The following is a 19,755-nucleotide window of genomic DNA, read 5'->3' on the forward strand; positions in this document are numbered from 1 at the left end:
GAACCAGTCGACAGAAGATCTTTCTTTGTCTCTGTTTCCCTGCCTTTCAAATCAAAAGGAAAATTAAAAACAATAATTTAATAATATTAATTAAAATTGTTTTTCAAATGTGATGAAAACTATATAGCCACAGATCCAAGAATCTCAATGATACCCAAGCACAATAAACATTAATAAAACTACACAAAGACATGTCAAAATCAGATTGCTTAAAGCCAGTGATAGGGACCAGCACTGTGGTGTAATGGGTTGAGCCAGTGCCTACAGCGCCAGCATCCCACATGGGTGCTGGTTTGAGTACTGGCTGCTCCACTTCTGATCCAGCTCCTCACTAGCATTCTGGGAGAGCAGCAGAAGATGGCCCAAATCCTTGGGCCTTCGCACCTACATGGGAGATCTGGAAGAAGCTCTTGGCTCCTGGCTTTGGCCTGTCTCAGAATTGGTTGTTGAAGCCATTCGAGGAATGAACCAGCAAATGAAAGACCTCTTTCTCTCTCTCTCTCAGTAACTCTGCATTTCAAATAAATAAAATAAAGCTTAAAGAAAAATAGCCAGTGATAAAGAGAAAATTCTAAAAGCAACCAGAACAACAACAATAAAAAGACACATCATATGGACAACCGGAACTCTCATACACTGCTGGTGAGAATCTAAAGTAATGCAATGACTTTAAATAACACTTTGGCAGCTCTTAAAAAGTTAATCATATTCCTATCATATAATCAACCATTCCCAGTGAAGGCATTTATATGGAAGAGAAATGGAAGCATCTGTTCATATAAACACTGGCACACGAATGTTATAGCTGCCTTGTTTGTGGGATAAAAACTGTCAGTAACTTAAATGTCCATCAATGGATAAACAACTTGTTGTATATCCATACAATGAAATACAACTAACGGAAAAGCCAGGTAATGGCAATACTATTACACAAAAGTATCAAAGGACTTCTCACTAATTATGCTGAGTGAAAGAAACTAGACCTTCCCACTCCCAGAGTGTGTGAGTCCACTCATATAAAAATCCTGAGAAGTGCAAATTAGCCCACAGTGACAGAAGTCAGTAGCTAGCACTGAGGCAACAGGCAGGGAGGGACGGGAGACTCCAGGGGACAGGAGAAAACCGTGGAGGCTGACACATTTGTTAATTATTTGATTGTAGAGAGGGTTTCCCAGTGGTAGAGATAATCAACTTACACATTTTCTTTTTTTTTTTTCTTTTTGACAGGCAGAGTGGACAGTGAGAGAGAGAGAGAGAGACAGAGAGAAAGGTCTTCCTTTTGCCATTGGTTCACCCTCCAATGGCCACCGCAGGCGGCACGCTGCTGCCGACGCATCTCGCTGATCGGAAGCCAGGAGCCAGGTGCTTTTTCCTGGTCTCCCATGCAGGTGTACGGCCCAAGGACTTGGGCCATCCTCCACTGCACTCCCGGGCCACAGCAGAGAGCTGGCCTGGAAGAGGGGCAACCGGGACAGAATCCAGCGCCTCGACCGGGACTAGAACCCAGTGTGCCGGCGCCGCAAGGCGGAGGATTAGCCTATTGAGCCACGGCGCCGGCAAACTTACATATTTTAAATGTGTGCAGTTCACTGTGTCAATTATACCTAAAACAACAAAAAAATACCCCCCGGCACGGCTTTCACAGGCTGGCTGGGAGTGGTGGAGCAGGTGTCCTGGGGGCAAGGCATCACTCAGTGCCAGGTAAAACCTCCCCAGCAGAAACTCAGCAAAGACAATCGTGAGAGCAGCCAGCACAACCTAGGCACTTGGCAGCAGCCTTGTAACTTTTCTTGAGGGAATGTGGGTTTAATCAGTGACTCCAATTGGCACGAAGTTTGATTTTCTTCCAAACCACATCAGCAAACACATTTCCTTACGGGTCTCTGCCCAGTCCAGAAATACATGAGTGTGTTTGGAAAGGGCTGGTCTACAAACAGAATACAGTTCTTTTTTAATCCCTAATTCGTGTTCCCATCTATTATTTTTCAAAGACACACATCACTTCCCATCAGAACCCACCTTCTGAGGCTCACTGCACAGGACTGACAGAAAGAAATCCCACCAATAGCCCTCGTGGGGGAAACAGACGGTTTCCATCCAGAGTCGGATCTGTTCAGGAAGGCCTGCCGTAGGCTGTTCTGAGATATAGTCACTAGGCCCTCCAGGCACAGCCTGGGAGAAGCGCTGTGTCAGGCCTGCAGGAACCCCCGCCCTGAGCTCCCCCACTCTTTCAGTCCTGTCCACAGTGAATGTCGGGTTTCCTGCCTGAACTGTTACAGCTGAGTGGTCCTAAGTCCCATGTGGAAGTCCGTTAGTACCCCCGGACATGACTAGGGAGAGAGGGTCTTCATGAGGTGATTAAGTAGAATGAGAACCTGTGGCTGGGCCCTAACCTGACATGGCTGGTGTACAAACAGCAGGCGATGGGGGCACATGGAGGGAAGAACATGTGTAGATACGGTGAAGGCAGCCACCTGCAAGCCAGGGAGAATGGAACTCTGTCAACACCTTGATGTCAGACTTCCAGCCGCCAGAGCAGGGAGGAAACACGCTTCTGTTGTTTCGGCCACCCAGGCTGTGGGGCTTTGTTATGACAGCCCCAGCAAAGGAGCACAGATGGCATCCCGCACACGCCCATTTCCCGGCCTCCATGGCTCCACTCCTGTGACCACCACTCCCAGACCCTGTAGGGACCCACGTGAAGCAGGGCAGTGAGGAGGCTGCAGGGGCCCAAGGTGCTGGGCTCAGTGGGGAGTCTTCACCTCCTGGGCCCACAGGTAATGGAGATGAGGAACAAGACACACTGAGAAATATTTAGGATGATGAATGAGGCAGCAGTGGTCCAACCTGCCTGGGGCATGGAGTGGCAGGACTCAGAGAGACAACTGAGGAAGGACACTTGCCTCCACTGCGTCCACCAGCTCCTCATCCATGGATTCAACCCATCCTGGATGGAAAATATAAAAACATGTACAGACATCATTACTCCCTAAACAATATAGCATGACAACTGCTTACGTAGCACTGACATTGTATCAGGGATTACAGCCCATCCCAAGATGACCTGAAGGGAGGATGTGCAAATACTATGTACAAGATTGAGCACCCATGGATTTTGGTATCTTCAAGGGGTCTTGAATCAATTTCCTGAGGATGCAAAGAAGGGCCATGAAAAATGGGGCTAAATTAAGGGGGACAGAGGAAAGTCCATTAAACAACCATGGACAGGATGACCAGGGCTGAGTGAAGAGGCACCTGCTTCTTCCTGCTCCGTCACTAGAAGGAATTAGAGGAGATGTCGCCCACCCCACCCCTAGCTGACTGCAGACTCCACCATCAGCAAGGGAGTAGATAGGAGGGGAATTGCTGGCCCCGCAGGTGGCTTGTCACAGTAGTCCTGGGGAGGATGCATGACTCCCCTGGCCCACTGTATCCCTCCAGTGCCCCAGAAAGGGAGCGGGGCAGGTACTGCCACTCTTCTTCCAGAGGAGGACAGTGAGACTTGGAATAGCCAATTGCTTGACTCCAGAATCCTGCTTGGTTTATGGCAACTGCAGAGTCACACCCAGGTCTCCCGCTAAGGCCCACAGCACCAGCCTTACAGAGTCCAGTGAAGGGGGCTTACAGGGACACTGGGTCTCCCACATATGTGCATGTACACATACACGCATACATATATGCACGTACACTACATATATGCACTTGCACACATACATCTGCATGTGTGCACACACCCTCACATAACATTTACACATATGATCATGTACACACATGCTCACCCACATGTACATATATACATGCACACTCGCATGCATGCACATGAGTCATATGAACAGTCTGGCCCCACCCATGTGACTGTACCACAATACAGGTCTGAAAACTAGATGCAAGAGCTAGCAGGCCAAACACCCCACAAAAAGGCCTAGTTAAATAAATCAATAGAGCCTGCTTTTTTGGTGTGATGTTTCTCCCTGGAGGCCTAAAGTTGAGTAGATTTTAAATTATATTCTGGAAAACACCAGAATGAGGGGCCCGCGCTGTGGCACAGCGGCTTAACACCCTGGCCTGAAGCGCTGGCATCCCATATGGGCGCCAGTTCTAGTCCCAGCTGCTCCTCTTCCGATCCAGCTCTCTGCTATGGCCTGGGAAAGCAGTAGAAGATGGCCCAAGTGCTTGGGCCCCTGCACCCATGTGGGAGACCCGGAAGAAGCTCCTGGCTTCGGATCAGCGCAGCTCTGGCCATTGGGGCCATCTGGGTAGTGAACCATTGGATGGAAGACCTCTCTCTCTGTGTAACTCTGACTTTCAAATAAACAAATAAATCTTTAAAAAAAAAAAAAACCACCAGAATGCATTCTGATTGCTTTATGATTTGTTTCACAATTCAAAGTTGGAAGTGAATTCCATTTTAGAAATTGACATTTCCCATTTGAAAGCAACCTCCCCACTCATGGCTGGATCAGGAAACACAGATCTCATCTGCCAGTGTGAACTGAAAAAAAGCCTTGAATTCACTGGGTAATCACAAGAGTCTAGAGGTGTCTGCGCCATATTGCATAATTACACAACTAACTGTTCAATTAATCAAAGCAAACTGAGTAGGTTTGACCTGAGTAGTATGATCTTTCACAATGACAAACTCACATCATTACTCTCATGAGTAATTTGATTTTTATTTTGGTCATAAATATGAAATTCTTTAATTAAATGAGAAAACTCAGTCTGCTCACAGTAGAGACCAAAACCAGGGTTATGAAGCTCAGGGCAGGCTTTTGCCAGTCTTTTATCACCAAGTCCTATGCTCTGTTTGCTGACTCAGAGATTGGATGTGTGTGTTAACTGACACCTTTTTGCTATTGTAAGTCTAACAGAATGGCAGATTCTCAATGTTAAAGGCTCTTAGATGGGGGCTGGCACTGTGGCACAGTGGGTTAAGCTGTAGGCATCCCATGTGTGCTGGTTCAAGTCTCCAGCTGCTCCACTTCCAATCGAGCTCCCTGATAATGCACCTGGGAAAGCAGCAGAAGATGGCCCAAGTGCTTGGGCACCTGCACCCATATGGGAGACCCAGAAGAAGCTCCTGGCTCTTGGCTTCAGTCTGGCCCAGCTTCAGGCGTTGTGGCTATTTGAGGAGTGAACCAGTGGATGGAGGATCTCTTCTCTCTCTCTGCCTCTACTTCTCTCTCTGTAACTCTGCCTTTCAAATAAATAAATAAATCTTTAAAAAGAAAGATTTCAAGGTCAGCTACAAAACCATGGGAACTCTCCAGTTAGCCAACAGACATCAACATTTCTTTTAGACTCAGGCAAAGAAGGCATTCTAATGAGAACAGCCATTGTTAGCATGGGCACGGTGGGCTAAGCACTTTGCACACCATGTTCTTTCATTTCTACAGAAAATGTGTGAGTGAGGACTACCATTGCTGTGAAACGACTGGACTAACTGAGCTCTGGAATGGCAGTCAGGGAGCTGAAGTCATGCAGCTGGCAAACGGCAGAGCTGGGATGTGGATCCAAATCTGCTCAGTGCTAGTGTCTCGCTCACATCATGTACATCACATCTGCAAGGACGGCCACTTGCAGGAGAAGCTGCTGGTGTTGCTGCTCAAAGTCTGCGGGGTGGGGCTCATGTTGTGGTGTAGCGGGTAAAACCATTGCCCGCAGCACCGGCATCCCATATGGGTGCCAGTTCAAGTCCCAGCTGCTCCACTTCCCATCCAGCTCTCTGCTATGGCCTGGTAAAGCAGAAGATGGCCCAAGCCCTTAGGTCCCTGCACCCATGTTGGAGACCCGGAAGAAGTTCCCGGCTTCAGATTGGCGCAGCTCTGGTTGTCGCGGTCAATTGGGGAGTGAACCAGCAGATGGAAGACCTCTCTCTCTCTCTCTGCCTTTTCTTCTCTCTGTTTAACTTTGACATTCAAATAATAATAAATAAATCTTTTTTAAAAAAAAAGTCTGTGGGGCTCCAGAAAGGTCTCAGGACTAGCAGCCAGGTCACCCAGGATATCTGGGTTCAGATGGAGCCCGCTGTCACCTCAAGCCTGCAGCCGCCCCTTCTGGGAGGGGGAACCCCATGTCAGTTGGGTGAGGCGACTATTAGGAAGCTGGAGGACACAGCGGTGAGCAGTTATGCCCTGGGTGGGCACGGGAGAGGCACCCAACTGTGCTCCTGTGGCCTCTCCGAAGAGAACAGTGCCGTGACTTTCTTAAAAACTACATCTGCAGACTAATTTTTTTTCTTCCAGTGGTTCGTGCCTAGTCCCAAAATATGTTTCCGGACATGATGAAGAAATGTTTTCTGAGTGCTTGTGTCAACAATTAAAGATTAATCCCGATTCTGCACATGGAGAAAATTGAATGGGAAAAGAGATGCGGGTGGTGCGAGGCCTCAGGGAACTCTCCCAAACCAGAGCCGCTGGCTCACGGAATAAGTCACAGTGGGAACCAGGTACTGTGCCTGGCTTGCCCAGTGCTGCTCCAGGAAAGTTTCTCATCAGATCAACACAGGGACTAAAAGCTTCGGACTTTTTTTAAGGCTTTTTGCTTGCAATAACAGATCAAATTAAAATTAAAACTTTATATATTGAATCCCTCTTGCCCAAGCTAAAACCTGTAGTATGATGCTATGGTTTGGATATTAATCGGGGCCTCCCTTAGAGACCCACATGCTACTGGCTTGGTGGCCAGGGGGCTATTACCTTAGGGGGCGGGGCCTACTAGGAGGTTATAGGGCACTCACTTGTTCCCTTTGACTTCTTGAGTTGCCTGCTTCCTGCCTGGCCGCGTGATCCTTTTCCTGTTTGTGTGTCACAGAGATCAAAGCAATGGGCTGCCCATTCCTGGACTGAACCCTCCAGAACCATGAACTAAGTCAAGCTTTTCCTTTCTGAATCAGTGCCTCAGGTACTTTGTTACCCGAAAAGCCAACTAATGCACAGGACTTCACAGCGAAGCAACAGTTTCAGTCTAGCACAGGAGCAGAGTGCATCTGTCACAGACAAGTCTGGCTGTCCTAAAATGGAGACGAAAAACAAAACCCTAAAGACATTCTTGTTTATCAGTCACCTCACGTTCCAAAGAATAGCAGAGTGAAGGACATTCCCCAGGGAACCACCGGCTGCACAAAAATACAGAGGAGGGGGTCCGGCATTGTGGAGTAGTGGGTAAGAAAACGCCGCCTACAAATGCCAGCATCCCCTATGGGCACTGGTTCCAGTCCTGGCTGCACCACTTCCGATCCAGCTCCTTGCTAATGGCCTGGGAAAAGCAGCAGAAGATGGCCCAAGTGCCTGAGCCCCTGCCACCCACATAGGTCTGGATGAACTCCTGGCTCCCGGCTTTAGCCTGGTTCAATTCTGGCTATTGTGGCCATTTGGGGAGTGAACCAGCAGACGTGAGATATCTCTCTCTGTCTCTCCCTCTCTAGCCATAACTCTGCCTTTCAGATAAATAAATAAATCTTTTATTAAAAAAGTTAAATAGCTCTGGTTTTAGGGTGGTGGTGTTATCAGTAACATTAATCAGGTTAAACTGAGGTATTTTGTTTATTTAAAAAAGAAGAAGGAGGAAGGAGAAAAATCACCAAGCTGGTGTGCTGTTTCCCAATATATCCCTCTATACTCATGGGTCTTGCACTCATGGTTCAACCAACTGTGGCCCAAAAATATTCGGAAAAAAAAATTGCATTGGTACTGAGCGTGCAAGGACTTTTTTTCTTCTCATTATTTCCTAGACCATACAATGTAACAACTGTTTACACAGCATTCACATTGCATAAGGAATCTAGAGATGATTCAAAGTGAGTAAGAGGATGTGCACAGTGTCGCTCCCCGTCTTCGTGGGGGAACGACACAGGACCCTGCGCTGTTCTTTCGTCTGCTCGGCCCTCCCCGGGTTTGCTGCTGGTTCTTCCCAGGTTGGCTACTATCCCTTCCACCTCCGTGGAAGGGCAGTTCCCCCTGGCCACATTCCCCACTTCCGCAGGGGAGCGGCACACCGCCGGCCGGCTTTCTTGGGGGCTGCACAGGTGTTCCTTCAGCTAGATGTTCCCCTTAGATGTTCCCCATAGATGTTCCTGGTGCATGCCGTCTCTCTCCTCCTTTATAGTCCTCCTCCGCCAATCCTAACTCGGCTGCCCACACGCCGAGTACGCCGCTCTCCTCCAATCAGGAGCAAGCCCTACAGTTTATTAGTTGAACTGGAGGCAGCTGTGCGGAAGCTGTTTACTTCTCTCCCAGCGCCATATTGTGGGAGAGCAGATGCATAGAATAAGTCTTAATTCCAGTAACTCAGTCTAGTCCGGTTTGCTCCCCACACACAGATTCTATGCAAATACTGCAGAGAGATTTTGGAATCTGTAGGGTTCTGGAACCACTCTCCCATGGATACCAAGGGACAACGGTAATGAGTCTAAAATTGTAGTTTATGGCCGGCGCTGTAGCACAGCGGGTTAAAGCCCTGGCCTGAAGCACTGGCAGCCCATGTGGGCACTGGTTCTAGTCTCAGCTGCCCCTCTTCCGATCTAGCTCTCTTCTATGGCCTGGCAGAGCAGTAGAAGATGGCCCAAGTCCTTGGGCCCCTGCACCCACGTGGGAGACCTGGAAGAAGCTCCTGTCTCCTGGCTTTGGATTGGCTCAGCTCTGGCCATTGTGGTCATCTGGGGAGTGAACCAGCAGATGGAGGACCTCTCTCTCTCTCTCTCTCTCTTCCTCTCTCTGTAACTCTGTCTTTCAAATAAATAAAATAAATCTTTTAAAAAAAATCGTAGCTAAAGGAGGTGCTGTTTCCCAGCAGGAGCAGGAGCTGGAGAGCTGACAAGAAGTCCAAGGGCAAAGAGGAAGGAGCATGGGGCTGGCACCATGGCTCACTTGGTTAATCCTCTGCCTGCAGTGCTGGCATCCCATACGGGCACCGGGTTCTAGTCCCAGTTGCTCCTCTTCCAGTCCAGTTCTCTGCTGTGGCCCGGGAAGGCAGTAGAGGATGGCCCAAGTGTTTGGGCCCCTGCACCCGCATGGGAGACCAGGAAGAATCACCTGGCTTCTGGCTTTGGATTGGCCCAGTGCCGGCTGTAGTGGCCATTTGGGGAGTGAACCAACGGAAAGAAGACCTTTCTCTCTGTCTCTCTCTCTCACTGTCTATAATTCTACCTGTCAAATAAATAAAAAAAAAAAAAAAAAAAGGAAGGAGTGGCCCTGGGAGAAGCAGGTTAGAACCCCATCTCCCACCTGTACTCTCGGTGGGAGGATGAACAGGGAGTGACAGGAGCAGTCTGCAGTGAAGGAGAGGGCTTCTCTGAAGGCGTGGGACTGCACCAAGGCCCAGGGAGGCCCTGGAAGCAAAGTTGAGTGGGACCCAGGGCTCAGAGCTGCTGAAGATTCTCTGCTTAACCAAACCATGGTCAGGTTCCTAAACCTTCTCTCATGCCCATCTGCACCTATTTGGAAAATCCAGTTTTAGCAAATAACCCTGCTAAATTACTCTAGCAAGAACCCACCATCCAGGATATCTGATTACATTTGATGTCTTGTCGGGTTCCTCACCTCTACCACCCAGAGGTGAGGACACAGCACCCTGGCCTGTCTGTAGCAGAAGTCCTGTTAGGGCGACTTAGCCAGAATCCCCCTTATCCCGGATGTTCCTGTTAGTAATTTTCCATTCACCAACCCCACCATGCTCCTAGGCTATCAGTTGACCCCTACTTGCCTGTGATGGATCTGGAGTTGAGCCCAATCTCTCTCCCAGACTGCAGAACCCTGTATGGAGGTCCCTGTCCCTACCACAGCAGTCCCTGTGGCTATGCGATGGTCCTGAATAAAGCTGGCCCTAGCAAGCTTTGACAAGAGTCACCGAGTCACTGCTGGGCAACACATTCATCCTCTGCCACAGGCTGTTCCACCACCCAGCCCTTCCTTCTCAGCCCAGGGTTGCGGCTCCTCCAGCAGCCCTGGGCACCAGCATCACCCCCATCTAGAGATCAGTAGCAGCTACCTGAGCAGCGGGGGCCGCATGGCCAGCAGACGGTGCTGGCTTCGGACTCCTCATCTGGAATCTCTCCCATCCGCCGCAGCTCCTTCCTCTGGCAAATTCAAGGCCTCCAAAGCCACTATGCAGGTGCCATCAGGACAGGCTGTGGCATGCTGCTGTTCCCATGCACTTCACTGCTCTGGGAGCCTGGGACTCGGGCACCCCCACAGATGCTTACTAGGGCCAGGGAGGAGTGTGGATGACTCCCGAGAGAACTCCCCAATGAGTTGATGAAAACGCACAGGGAAGCAGGTGGCCCTGAACAGGGCACACCCATGCTGCCCTGGGCTGTACACTAAGCTTCCACACAAGGTGGGCGAACACAGGTGCTCACTCTTTCAACTCCTCTCCTCCAGAGGTCCTGGAAACCCCAAGGGAGCCCCAGCCTGGCCCTGAGTGCCCAAGGCACGCCATCTCCCTCCATCCCTGTGACATCTCTCTCACTGGGAAACGATGACAATAACCTCTGTCTTGTCCACCTCACGAGATTGTGGTGGGGAATTTCTAAGATTCTGAGTTATCCTGTAGCTTGTAAAACTCACGTTTTATAAACACATTACATCCAGAGAGTAGAAAGGTCTCCCAACCCTTACATCATACTCCTTTGGCCAGGTTTCCACCCATTAAGGTAGAATTTCTCCAGTCCATGGCTTCAGCCTGCTGCCTGAGCCCCTGTCTCACTGTTCCTGGGATGGCCATGCACTAGTTTCACAGCCATTGCTTCTAACAACTGCACTGTAAACTGTGCCTTGGTGACCATTCCCCACTTCTTGGGCCTTGCAGCTCCTGGCCACATGTACCCAAGCCTGGCCGATTGGAGAGGGGCCTGGCTGGCATCAGTGACTGGCACAGGTCATCCATGTTGATGGATGTAGGCAGCCCATACTGGCCCATCGGAGTGAACGAGGGAACTTGTGCAGGGACTATGGGGAGACAGAAACTCTAACACTCAACATGAATCCAGAGCTTCTAGAAGCTTCCCTGGCACCTCACAGGAGACAGAAGGCATCCTTGAGAAATATGCAGCCAATATGAAGAAACACAGAATCAATGCACCCACCTCTAGCTGGACTTCTTGGTTAAGTCGAGACAATACATGTCCTTTTGGGGCCAGCAATGTGGTGCAGTGGGTTAAGCCACTGCTCACAATGTTGGCATCCCCTATCACAGCTCTGCTTCCTATCCAGCTGCCTAGAAGAATGTGCCTGGGAAGGCAGCAGAAGACAGTCCAGGTGCTTGGGCTGCTGCCACCCCCATGGGGGACCTAGATGGAGTTCCAGGCTCCTGGCTTCAGCTTGGCTCAGATCTTGCAGCCATTGTGCACAGTGAACCAGCATTTTGCCTTTGAAATAATTTTTTTAAAATCCCTTTAAAAAAAAAGATTTATTTAGGGGCCAGCGCTGTGGCATAGCAGGTTAAGTCCTCCCCTGTGGTGGCACCCCATATGGGCACCTGTATGAATCCTGGTTCGAGTCTACTTCCAATCCAGCTCCCTGTTAATGCACCTGGGAAAAGCAGTAAAAGATGGCCCAAGTGTTTGGGCCCCGGTCACCCATGTGGGATACCTGGAAGAAGCTCTGGGCTCCTAGCTTCGGCCTGGCCTGCCATTGTGGACATTTAGGGAGTGAATCAGCACATGGAAGATCTGTCTTTGTCTCTCCTCCTCTCTCTGGAATGCTGCCTTTCAAATAAATAATAAATAAAATTCTTTAAAAAACATTTTAATAAAAATGATTTAATTATTTGAAATAGAGTTACAGAGAGAGAGTGGGAAAGACAGAGAGAGAGAGATCTTCCATCCACTGGTTCACTCCCTAGATAGCTACAACAGCCAGGGCTGAGCCAGGAACTTCATTGTGGCCTCCCACATGAGGGGCAGGATTCCAAACACTTGGGCCATCTTCCACTGCTTTACCCAGGCCATTAGCAGGGAGTTGGATCAGAAGATGAGCAGCTGGGACATGAACCAGCACCCATATGGGATGCCAGAGTCACAGGCGGTGGCTTTACCTGCTATGCCACATGCTGGCCCCTTAAAAATTGTTTAAAAAATAAATTCCCTTTTAAATCTAAACTGCTCTGAGTCAAGGTCCTGTCTCATTGCTATTTAAAGGGACAAGAATCCAAAGACATATAGAAGGTGGGATCTACTGAGATGGTGCTGGGTGAAAGTAAAAGGGGCACCATGCCTGGAGGGATCATGATGCTAACTGCACCTGATCTGGGAGGAGACCCTGGAGGCTATGGTGAGCTATGGCTGCAGGGAAAGTAGGGGACCTAAGGTGTGGGCAGGTGGGGCACAGCAGAGCTGCCTGGGCACTAAATGGGCACAGGTGCCCTTCCTTGATTTCTAGGGAGACTGACCTCCAGGTACCTCCACCTGAGCAGCCTCTTCTGCTTCTCACAGTGATGTGACATGCTGCTGACCTGTGTATGTTGTGAGAGGTAAAAGTTGGCAAATGTCACTCTCATTGCAAATGGTGCTCTAGGGCTAAAGGCCACAGACTGGGGCTGGCATTGTGGTATAGTGGGTTAAGTTGCCACCTGCAACGCTGGTTCGTGTCCCAGCTGCTCCACTTCCGATCCAGCTCTCTGCTATGCCCTGGGAAAGCAGTGGAAGATGGCCCAAGTCCTTGGGCCTCTGCACCATGTGGGGCTCCTGGCTTCAGCCTGGCCCAGCCCCAACCATTGTGACCATTTGGCTTTGGCTTGGCCCAGATCTGGCTGTTGCAGTCATTTGGGGAGTGAACCAGAGGATAGAAGATATCTCTCTCTCTGTCTCTCTCTGTCTCTCTGTCACTCAACCTCTCAAATAAATAAATAAATCTTAAAACAAACAAATAAAAACCTTAGACCACAAAGAATGGGATTGTGCCAGGTGGAATACTAAACCCATCAATCTACCCTTCCGCTAGGGCTGGAGGCAGAGCTAAGAGCAGGATCCCCAGAAAGACAGAAATTCTGCAGTGGAAGAATTCTTGGCAACACCAAAATAGGATGGCATGGTTAGGAAAATCGCGGCAGATGGCAAGAGACCGCCCTCCCTGGGTGACAGGAGTAACTTCCTGCATCCTCCTGTTGCTGTAGGTTGGTTTGCTCCCCTACAGCCACCCCCAGTCTCCCTTCCCAACAAAGCCTCAATCTGTCCTGGGGCAATGTGCCCAGCCTTGGTGGATGAATCAAAATTGACCAAAGCCTGCTTGTGGCAACCCCATCACCATTGCCAGTGAAAGGACAAGCTGTGGCTCAAAGGCAGGTCTGCTGAAAGGTGCTGGGAGAGTTTTCTCCCAAGTTTAAATAAAAGAGAAAGCTCAATGAGCTTCCTTCTGTTCTACCTTGACTCTTCTTGGATGAAGACATGCCTGGAGCGGCAGCAGTCATCGTAGAACCACGAGGAAAGGAGAAGAGAACGGCAGGCATGGCTGGCACCCAGTCATCACCAAGTCCCTGAAGGTGGAGGCCTGGCTTCCAGGCTTCTCTCGTTATGTAAGACAATTTGGTAACATGTTTATGCAATCACACTCAGGCATTCTGGTCCTTGCCATCAGAAGCCGGGGTTAAAGGGTGTGGGGTGCAGAGGAGGGGTTTCCAACGCTCCTCTGCTGGTGAGGAAACCCACACACCTGGCCTGCCCTGCTCTGCCTCCTGGATCCCCCAGCACCAGAAGCCGAGGTAGAAAAGTCCAATTCAACAATCCCAAAACACGTCTGTGGCAGGAGTGCCCCAAACAGGTGGCTTGTTCTAAACATGCCGTGATATTATACAGCTCTCCCAAACTACAGCAGTAAAACAAGTTTTACAGAGAAGAGCGGAGACAGAAAGTGAGCACGCCAGGAAGTAATCGGAAAGAAACTTTGTTTGTTTATGAGCCAGGAAATGTCAAAGAAACAAATATATCTATGATTTATACTCCATCTCCTGTTGTACCACAGGATTAAAAATAAGGCATTTGTATCTAAACAGACACTCTGGAGCAGCACAAGCCGACAGAGGCCAAAAGAGCTACAGTAGGTTTAACTTGGCCAATGGAACAGGCTCAACAGTAGGAGAGGAAAACACTTGAATTTTCCCTGAGTCTCTGTACTCTTCTTGTTTTCGAATTGATTGGTCTGGACAGTGGAAGGCCTACAGCCAACAATAAATCCACTGTAAGCTGGAAATGGTCTCCTCTGAATACAACTAAATATTTCCTTAATTCTTGCATTAAATTTTTCTACAGAAGTGAGAAAGCTGTGTGCTCTAGAATTGAAGCTTCTGTAACACTTGTAACTGTAGGTGCGACTATAGAGGGGCTGGGTTACTTAGGCAACCTTTTTAAAGCACTTTAAAAGCAAAATAGTAGATGTTTGCTTTGCATGAATATTTTCAGATCTTATGGAAGATACTATCGTTGGTTAATGGCTCCTGCTCAGAAATCTTGTTTTTATATGCCGAAAACTATTTTTCTCCTTTTCGGTCATGGGAAGCATCTTTAATAGTCACGAGTTAGCATGAATATTCCTTTTTTTGTAGCTTCTATGCCTATTTTATCAAGGAAATCAGCCAGTCCCTGAAAAAGCTATTTCACATTTCTGTTCCCAAGGGAACACAGAATGGGTCCCATTTTAACAGTGGCTTTTGTTGGTTGATTTTTTTTTTTTTTATTGAAGTTGTGTGCGCTTGTCAGGGATTCCTTTTCTTCAATTTGGACGTGATTGCTGCCATTGATGCTCTAAGCAGATCTGTTGGTAAGAGGATGAGCATCGAGAACCGTCACATACACACAACTCCTTCAGCACTGGCTTCAGAGAGGTGTCGCTGAGAGCACACCAGAGCTGGAGCGTACATGTTCAAATACAAATGTTCTTCCCTCAAGAGACTTGTTTGGGTCAATATGTATCTGTCTTTCATATCTAAAGGCTTAAAAAAGTACCTACGTATCTACTGAAAGTCAGCTGCTGGCTCCCCAGCCTGGGCCTCCCACACAGCCTACCTCATCCTAGCCAGGGAACTCACTGTCACTAAGCTGTGCACATTTCCCATCCAGTGACATTGACAGAGCAGCCAGTGGCCTGGAGACAGATGCCCTCTCACAGGGGACACCCCAACAGCCAGAAGCTCAATCCCAATGTATTTATGCTGTGGCACCTGTGACTCTCCAGTGGCCGGGCAAACTTGCCAGCTTCCACTCCAGGCACAACAGGTGCCACACACCCCAAACTCTGCATAGCTACTGGCTCAGTGGGTTGCATGGGACAGCAAATTCTCAAATGGGAATTCCAGGGATCCAAATTATCCCTTTGTCTTTCTAATCAAGAGCAGAGATGGGGGTTTGGAGAAAGAGGGAAGGAGAGAGAGAAAGAGGGAGAGAGAGAGGGAGGGAGGGAGAGAGAGAGAGAGAGAGAGAGAAAATCTGTTCACAAGCTCACTCATGCACTACAGTTCTCCCAGGTCAAATTCAGTGCTGCAGGAGCAAGCTCCTTGAAGTGACCGCGAAGTCTCTCCTTGCTGAAGCTCAGAACTTGAAAACCATCACATCTCCACAAAGGCTGAGTTCTCAAGACCCCAACTCTGGTAGTGTGGGTACAATCTGTCAGCTCCTTGTGTAAACGTTTTGCCAGGATTTCTGGTTTTATTTTTACTACGTGGGAGGGGCCTCCCATTAGCAAGAACAGCTACTGCTATAGCACTGACAGGTACTGCTGGCCCTCCATAAATCCATTCAACACCCTGGTCTCCAGGGATTTGCCAAAAGATAACCGGCAGCAATTACCAAACCACCACCAGGAGTTGCCAGCGGGGCTCAGGCGAGATTACTGAAACCTCAAGGTAGAAAATAAGAAACCACCTGATGAAGCCACAGTTTTGCCCAGAACCAAGCTAGGAAAGATACAATACTGGTTTAAGAAGAGGTAGGTGTAGCGCAAATGAACGCCACCACGAGGCCGCACTCACAGCCCAACAGAGACCACAGCTGGGTACAGGGTGGGGAATAGATGGTGACAGGCCTGCCCTCCACAGGGAAACATGGCCTCCTTCCACACCTACCCCTCCCTCCCCTCCAGCCCCGGGCCTGTCCGGGGCTTCCTCCAGGAAGCGCAACTGCTGCTCAAAGGTCCGAGTCTGGGCAGTGCTGGGTGAGGGCTTTGAGGCGCCTGCTTGGAAGACACTCAGCAGCGCAAACTGTAGCCGCTCACAGAGCCTCCCTGGAGGCTATCACCAAGTGTGTCACATGCCCACCTCTTCGTCCAGGACGGGGCATGCCCGCCAAAGAACGGAACCCAGGGCTTCTGGTACCAGCTCAACTCCTCCAGTCCTCCTCCGCAGCTGCCCAGGGTTCCCCTCAGGCCGGGTCGCGCGCTCTGCGCTCAGCTACCGCAGCCTGGGGACACAGCATCCTCAGGATGAAGCTGCTTCCAAAGGAGCTTCCCCAGGCGCCTAGGCTGTACAGGGCGGTCTGGGCTGAGCTGGGGGCCCTGCAGGGCCCCGGCTCTCGGCCTGGCCGAGGTTTTCCTGTGCCGCGACCGCCAGCCGCTACGGATACATCCGCTTTGGGAACAGTAGCTGCTACCGGCGGAGGCACCGGCCGCCGCTCGCATGAGCTCCGGCAGCGAAGAGCGGGCGCGCACACACCCGAGAGATTCAGCCCCACGTCTCCTGCGCCCAAGTGCGTCGCGTTTCCTTTTCCTCCGTATGTTCACCCCTTCAAGAGCTCTTCGAGCTCCCTCTTCCCGCCCGCCGCGCGTCCTGGCACGGGACTCTGAGGCAGGAGTGGGGACCGCACAGTGCCCTGGGGGCCAACACCCCCTGGTCTCCGGTCCCCGCTGAGGCATCCAGCGACCCCTCCTCAGGATGGCCGACACTCCCCCAGCTCGAGACATCGCTGGCGGCGGGACGGCCCCCGCCCTGCCCGGTGCCTCACCTCGCGCAGCAGGCGCTCCAGGTGCGGCTCGGCCCAGGCGGCCAGGGCGCCAGGCGGCCCCGCGCGCCGCAGGAGCTCCCGCTCCTCCTCGAGCGCCGCCACTCGGCCCTGGAGCGCGGCCGCCTGGGCGCCCAGCAGCAGGCAGGCAGCCGCTGAACCCACGGAGAGCAGCAGGCACAGCGCGCTCGCCGCCCGGGTCCCGGCTGTCTTCGCGGGTCTTCCCCCACCGCCGCCACCGCCGTCCGTAGGGCTGCCCTTCCGCACGTCGCCGCCGCCCCCGGCGCGCTCGCCTCGGCTCATGGCGCGCTGGTTGCGCGTGGGCTCTGGCGGGGCGCGGTGCAGCACCCAGGCCGCACGCTGAGGGTGCAGAGAGCCGGCGAGAGCGCGCGAGGCACGAGGTCTGCGGGGCTGGAGACCTGGCCTCCGGGCAGCAGCGGATCGCAGCGCACGCCCCCTTCGCTGCTGCCGCCCGCTCCTCCACAGCGGCCACTTTGGGCAGTTTCTATGCAAATAGACTCTGCCAGAAAAGGAGCCGGGACCCACCCAGGGGAGGAGCGGCCTGGTCGGTCCCGCGCACCGAGGGGCGGGGGCGAACAGGGAGCTGGCTCCTTAGGGCCACCCGTGCGCGCGGGACCGACCCGCACGCAGCGCAAACCTCTGTCCGTGAGGCCCCGGGCGCCGGACTTCACCCACTCCCCCAACGCTCGCCTGGGCGGATCCGCAGCCCCCAGAGGCCTGAGGTGCGTCGGGGGACTCTGCACGTCATCTGCCGCCCATCCTGGGCTGGAATACCGATCATGCCTAGGGAGCATCCTCCAAAACTCGTGAATTAACCTGGTGCTTCTTAGAAGTTCAGAACTTCAAGTCCTGTGGAAAACTTGGTGGGTCTGCCCTCGCTGGTGGCTTAGCGCCGCTTCGTGGTCAAAAAGCGACCTTGCACACTCAGATTAAGAGACACAGTCGGAGACGACACTCATTGAGCCAAGCAGAAAGCTGCCTCTTAGAATCCTGATTCTCTAAGTGCCCGACAGGGGTGCGTGGAACAGAAATAAGTCTGTTCCTGACCCAGAGAGGGCTTTTAGTTGAGAACACAGAGATTCTAACAAATGACAAAGGTGTGAAATTACAACTTTTGTTGATGAATAGTGGAAACAAATTGCTAAAAATGATGTATTTGTTATAATGCGACGACACTTCAAATTTACATCACAGGTTAATGCAGGAAAGTTTTGGTGTGCAGCCAGGGTCCAAAGAGAGGGCGGCTCATCTGCTGGAGTGGCTTTGAGAGTCTTGGCAGGAAGGGAAAGGCCAGAAGTCAAGTAGGTTCCTGTTGGGTGGCAGATTCCTAGCACACATATTTATATGCTAAAATAGGCTCCAAGTCACTCTTCCATCAACTTCTGAACACCCAAGTAAAAATAAACCACAAGCTTAAATCTTGGTAATTTGGGCAGCTCACAATTTTTTTTTTAGAAAAACGCCTGTTACCTGCTATGGTACTTGAGGAGGTTTGTGCTGGGACAATTAGGACCCAGTCTGGGACACTTGCATCCCATCTCGGGAGTGCCTGGGTTCAAATTCCAGCTTCCACTAATGGGCATGCTAGTGGACTGAGTTCCCAGCTCTCAGCTTTGGCCACCAGTCATTTGGGGATTCTGGGAAGTTAACCAGTGGATGGTGGTCTCCAGCTTTCCATTTTTTAAAGCTAGTGGAAAATGAGTATCTTGAAAATATGTAGATATTTCAAATTTGCTTTACACCATAAGAAACTTGATTCCCTTTTCCCACAGACTTTGCACCTTTGTATCTTTCCCTCATTGGATGCCTTCTTCTGGCTAAAGTTTACTTCATTTCTGTGGACAGGTTACTTAACTTTTAAAACTGCTAAGGACTCCAGCTAATGTGTCTATCCTTACTCCCTTAATTCAAAGGAAAAAATTACCCTGAGATTGACAGAACAGATGGAATTAGAGCTCACCTCTGAAGCTTTGTAGCTGTGGCTGTAGGTAAACTGGGGTTACTGTTAGGGAGTTAGTTCTGCCCGGTGCTAGAAGCTAGCATATAACTGAATAATCTGCAAAGGCCTTGCTACACAATCTTGGCAGTATACTCTGAAAAGGCTGACATCATATTCCAAGTTAGTACTCACTCTTACTATACACCTGCCATGATGTAACTGTCCCAGAACCTTCTGTATACTGAAATTCACTGGTCCCTCAGGCCTCTGCCCTTGCCTATCGCCCTCACTATCTGGAATATCCTCCTGTATCTCAGAGCAGCAAGTTCCTCCTCACCCTTTAGGTCAGGTCCTGAAGTCATTAACCTTACTGCCTCTAAAAAGCCCTCCCAGCCTGCCCACTGTAAAGAGGCTGCCTCCCCTCACCTCATCCCCTCAGGGTCAATCAGGGGTTCATGGCATTTTTCGGTTTGAAGTTACCCTTTAACTACATCTCCTTGTCCTGCTCATTACAATCTTTTCGAAGAACAGAAGTGTATCTGGCACAGTTGGTACATTTATCATTGAACTGGTCTCATTCACCACTGTTTCCTCACAGAATGGTTATGATACTTCACAAAACTCATGCAAAATGCAATTAAAGGCTAAGTTTATTTTGGTGCCAAAAATTCTGAAATCCATGCACATGAGGCCAAGAGGGTCTTCAAACAGTTCACTTTTGAATCAAAACAAACATTTTCTAATTCCACTTTGCACTAACTTTTTGAAGTACCCTTGTATCTGGTATATAGTGCTTAAGACATATTAAGTGAATTGAGATGAAAATGTTTGTTTACTGTCTACAATTCAGTGAAAAGGCAGAAAACACTCTTGT

The 19,755-nt window shown here is 50.3% G+C and overlaps 1 protein-coding gene across 1 annotated transcript in view; it reads right to left on the reverse strand.

Moving 5' to 3' along the window:
• Nucleotides 1–17,568, reverse strand: part of COL23A1 (collagen type XXIII alpha 1 chain) — a 314,350-nt gene extending 296,782 nt beyond the window's left edge. Inside the window, exon 1 of the mRNA XM_008255487.4 lies at nt 16,925–17,568. Within this exon, the coding sequence (XP_008253709.1) occupies nt 16,925–17,224 (300 nt within the window). The 5' untranslated portion in view covers nt 17,225–17,568. The remainder of the gene's footprint in view (nt 1–16,924) is intronic.
• Nucleotides 17,569–19,755: the final 2,187 nt, after the last annotated feature.

Source organism: Oryctolagus cuniculus, chromosome 6 (assembly GCF_964237555.1).
Source record: "Oryctolagus cuniculus chromosome 6, mOryCun1.1, whole genome shotgun sequence".
NCBI lineage: Eukaryota > Metazoa > Chordata > Mammalia > Lagomorpha > Leporidae > Oryctolagus > Oryctolagus cuniculus.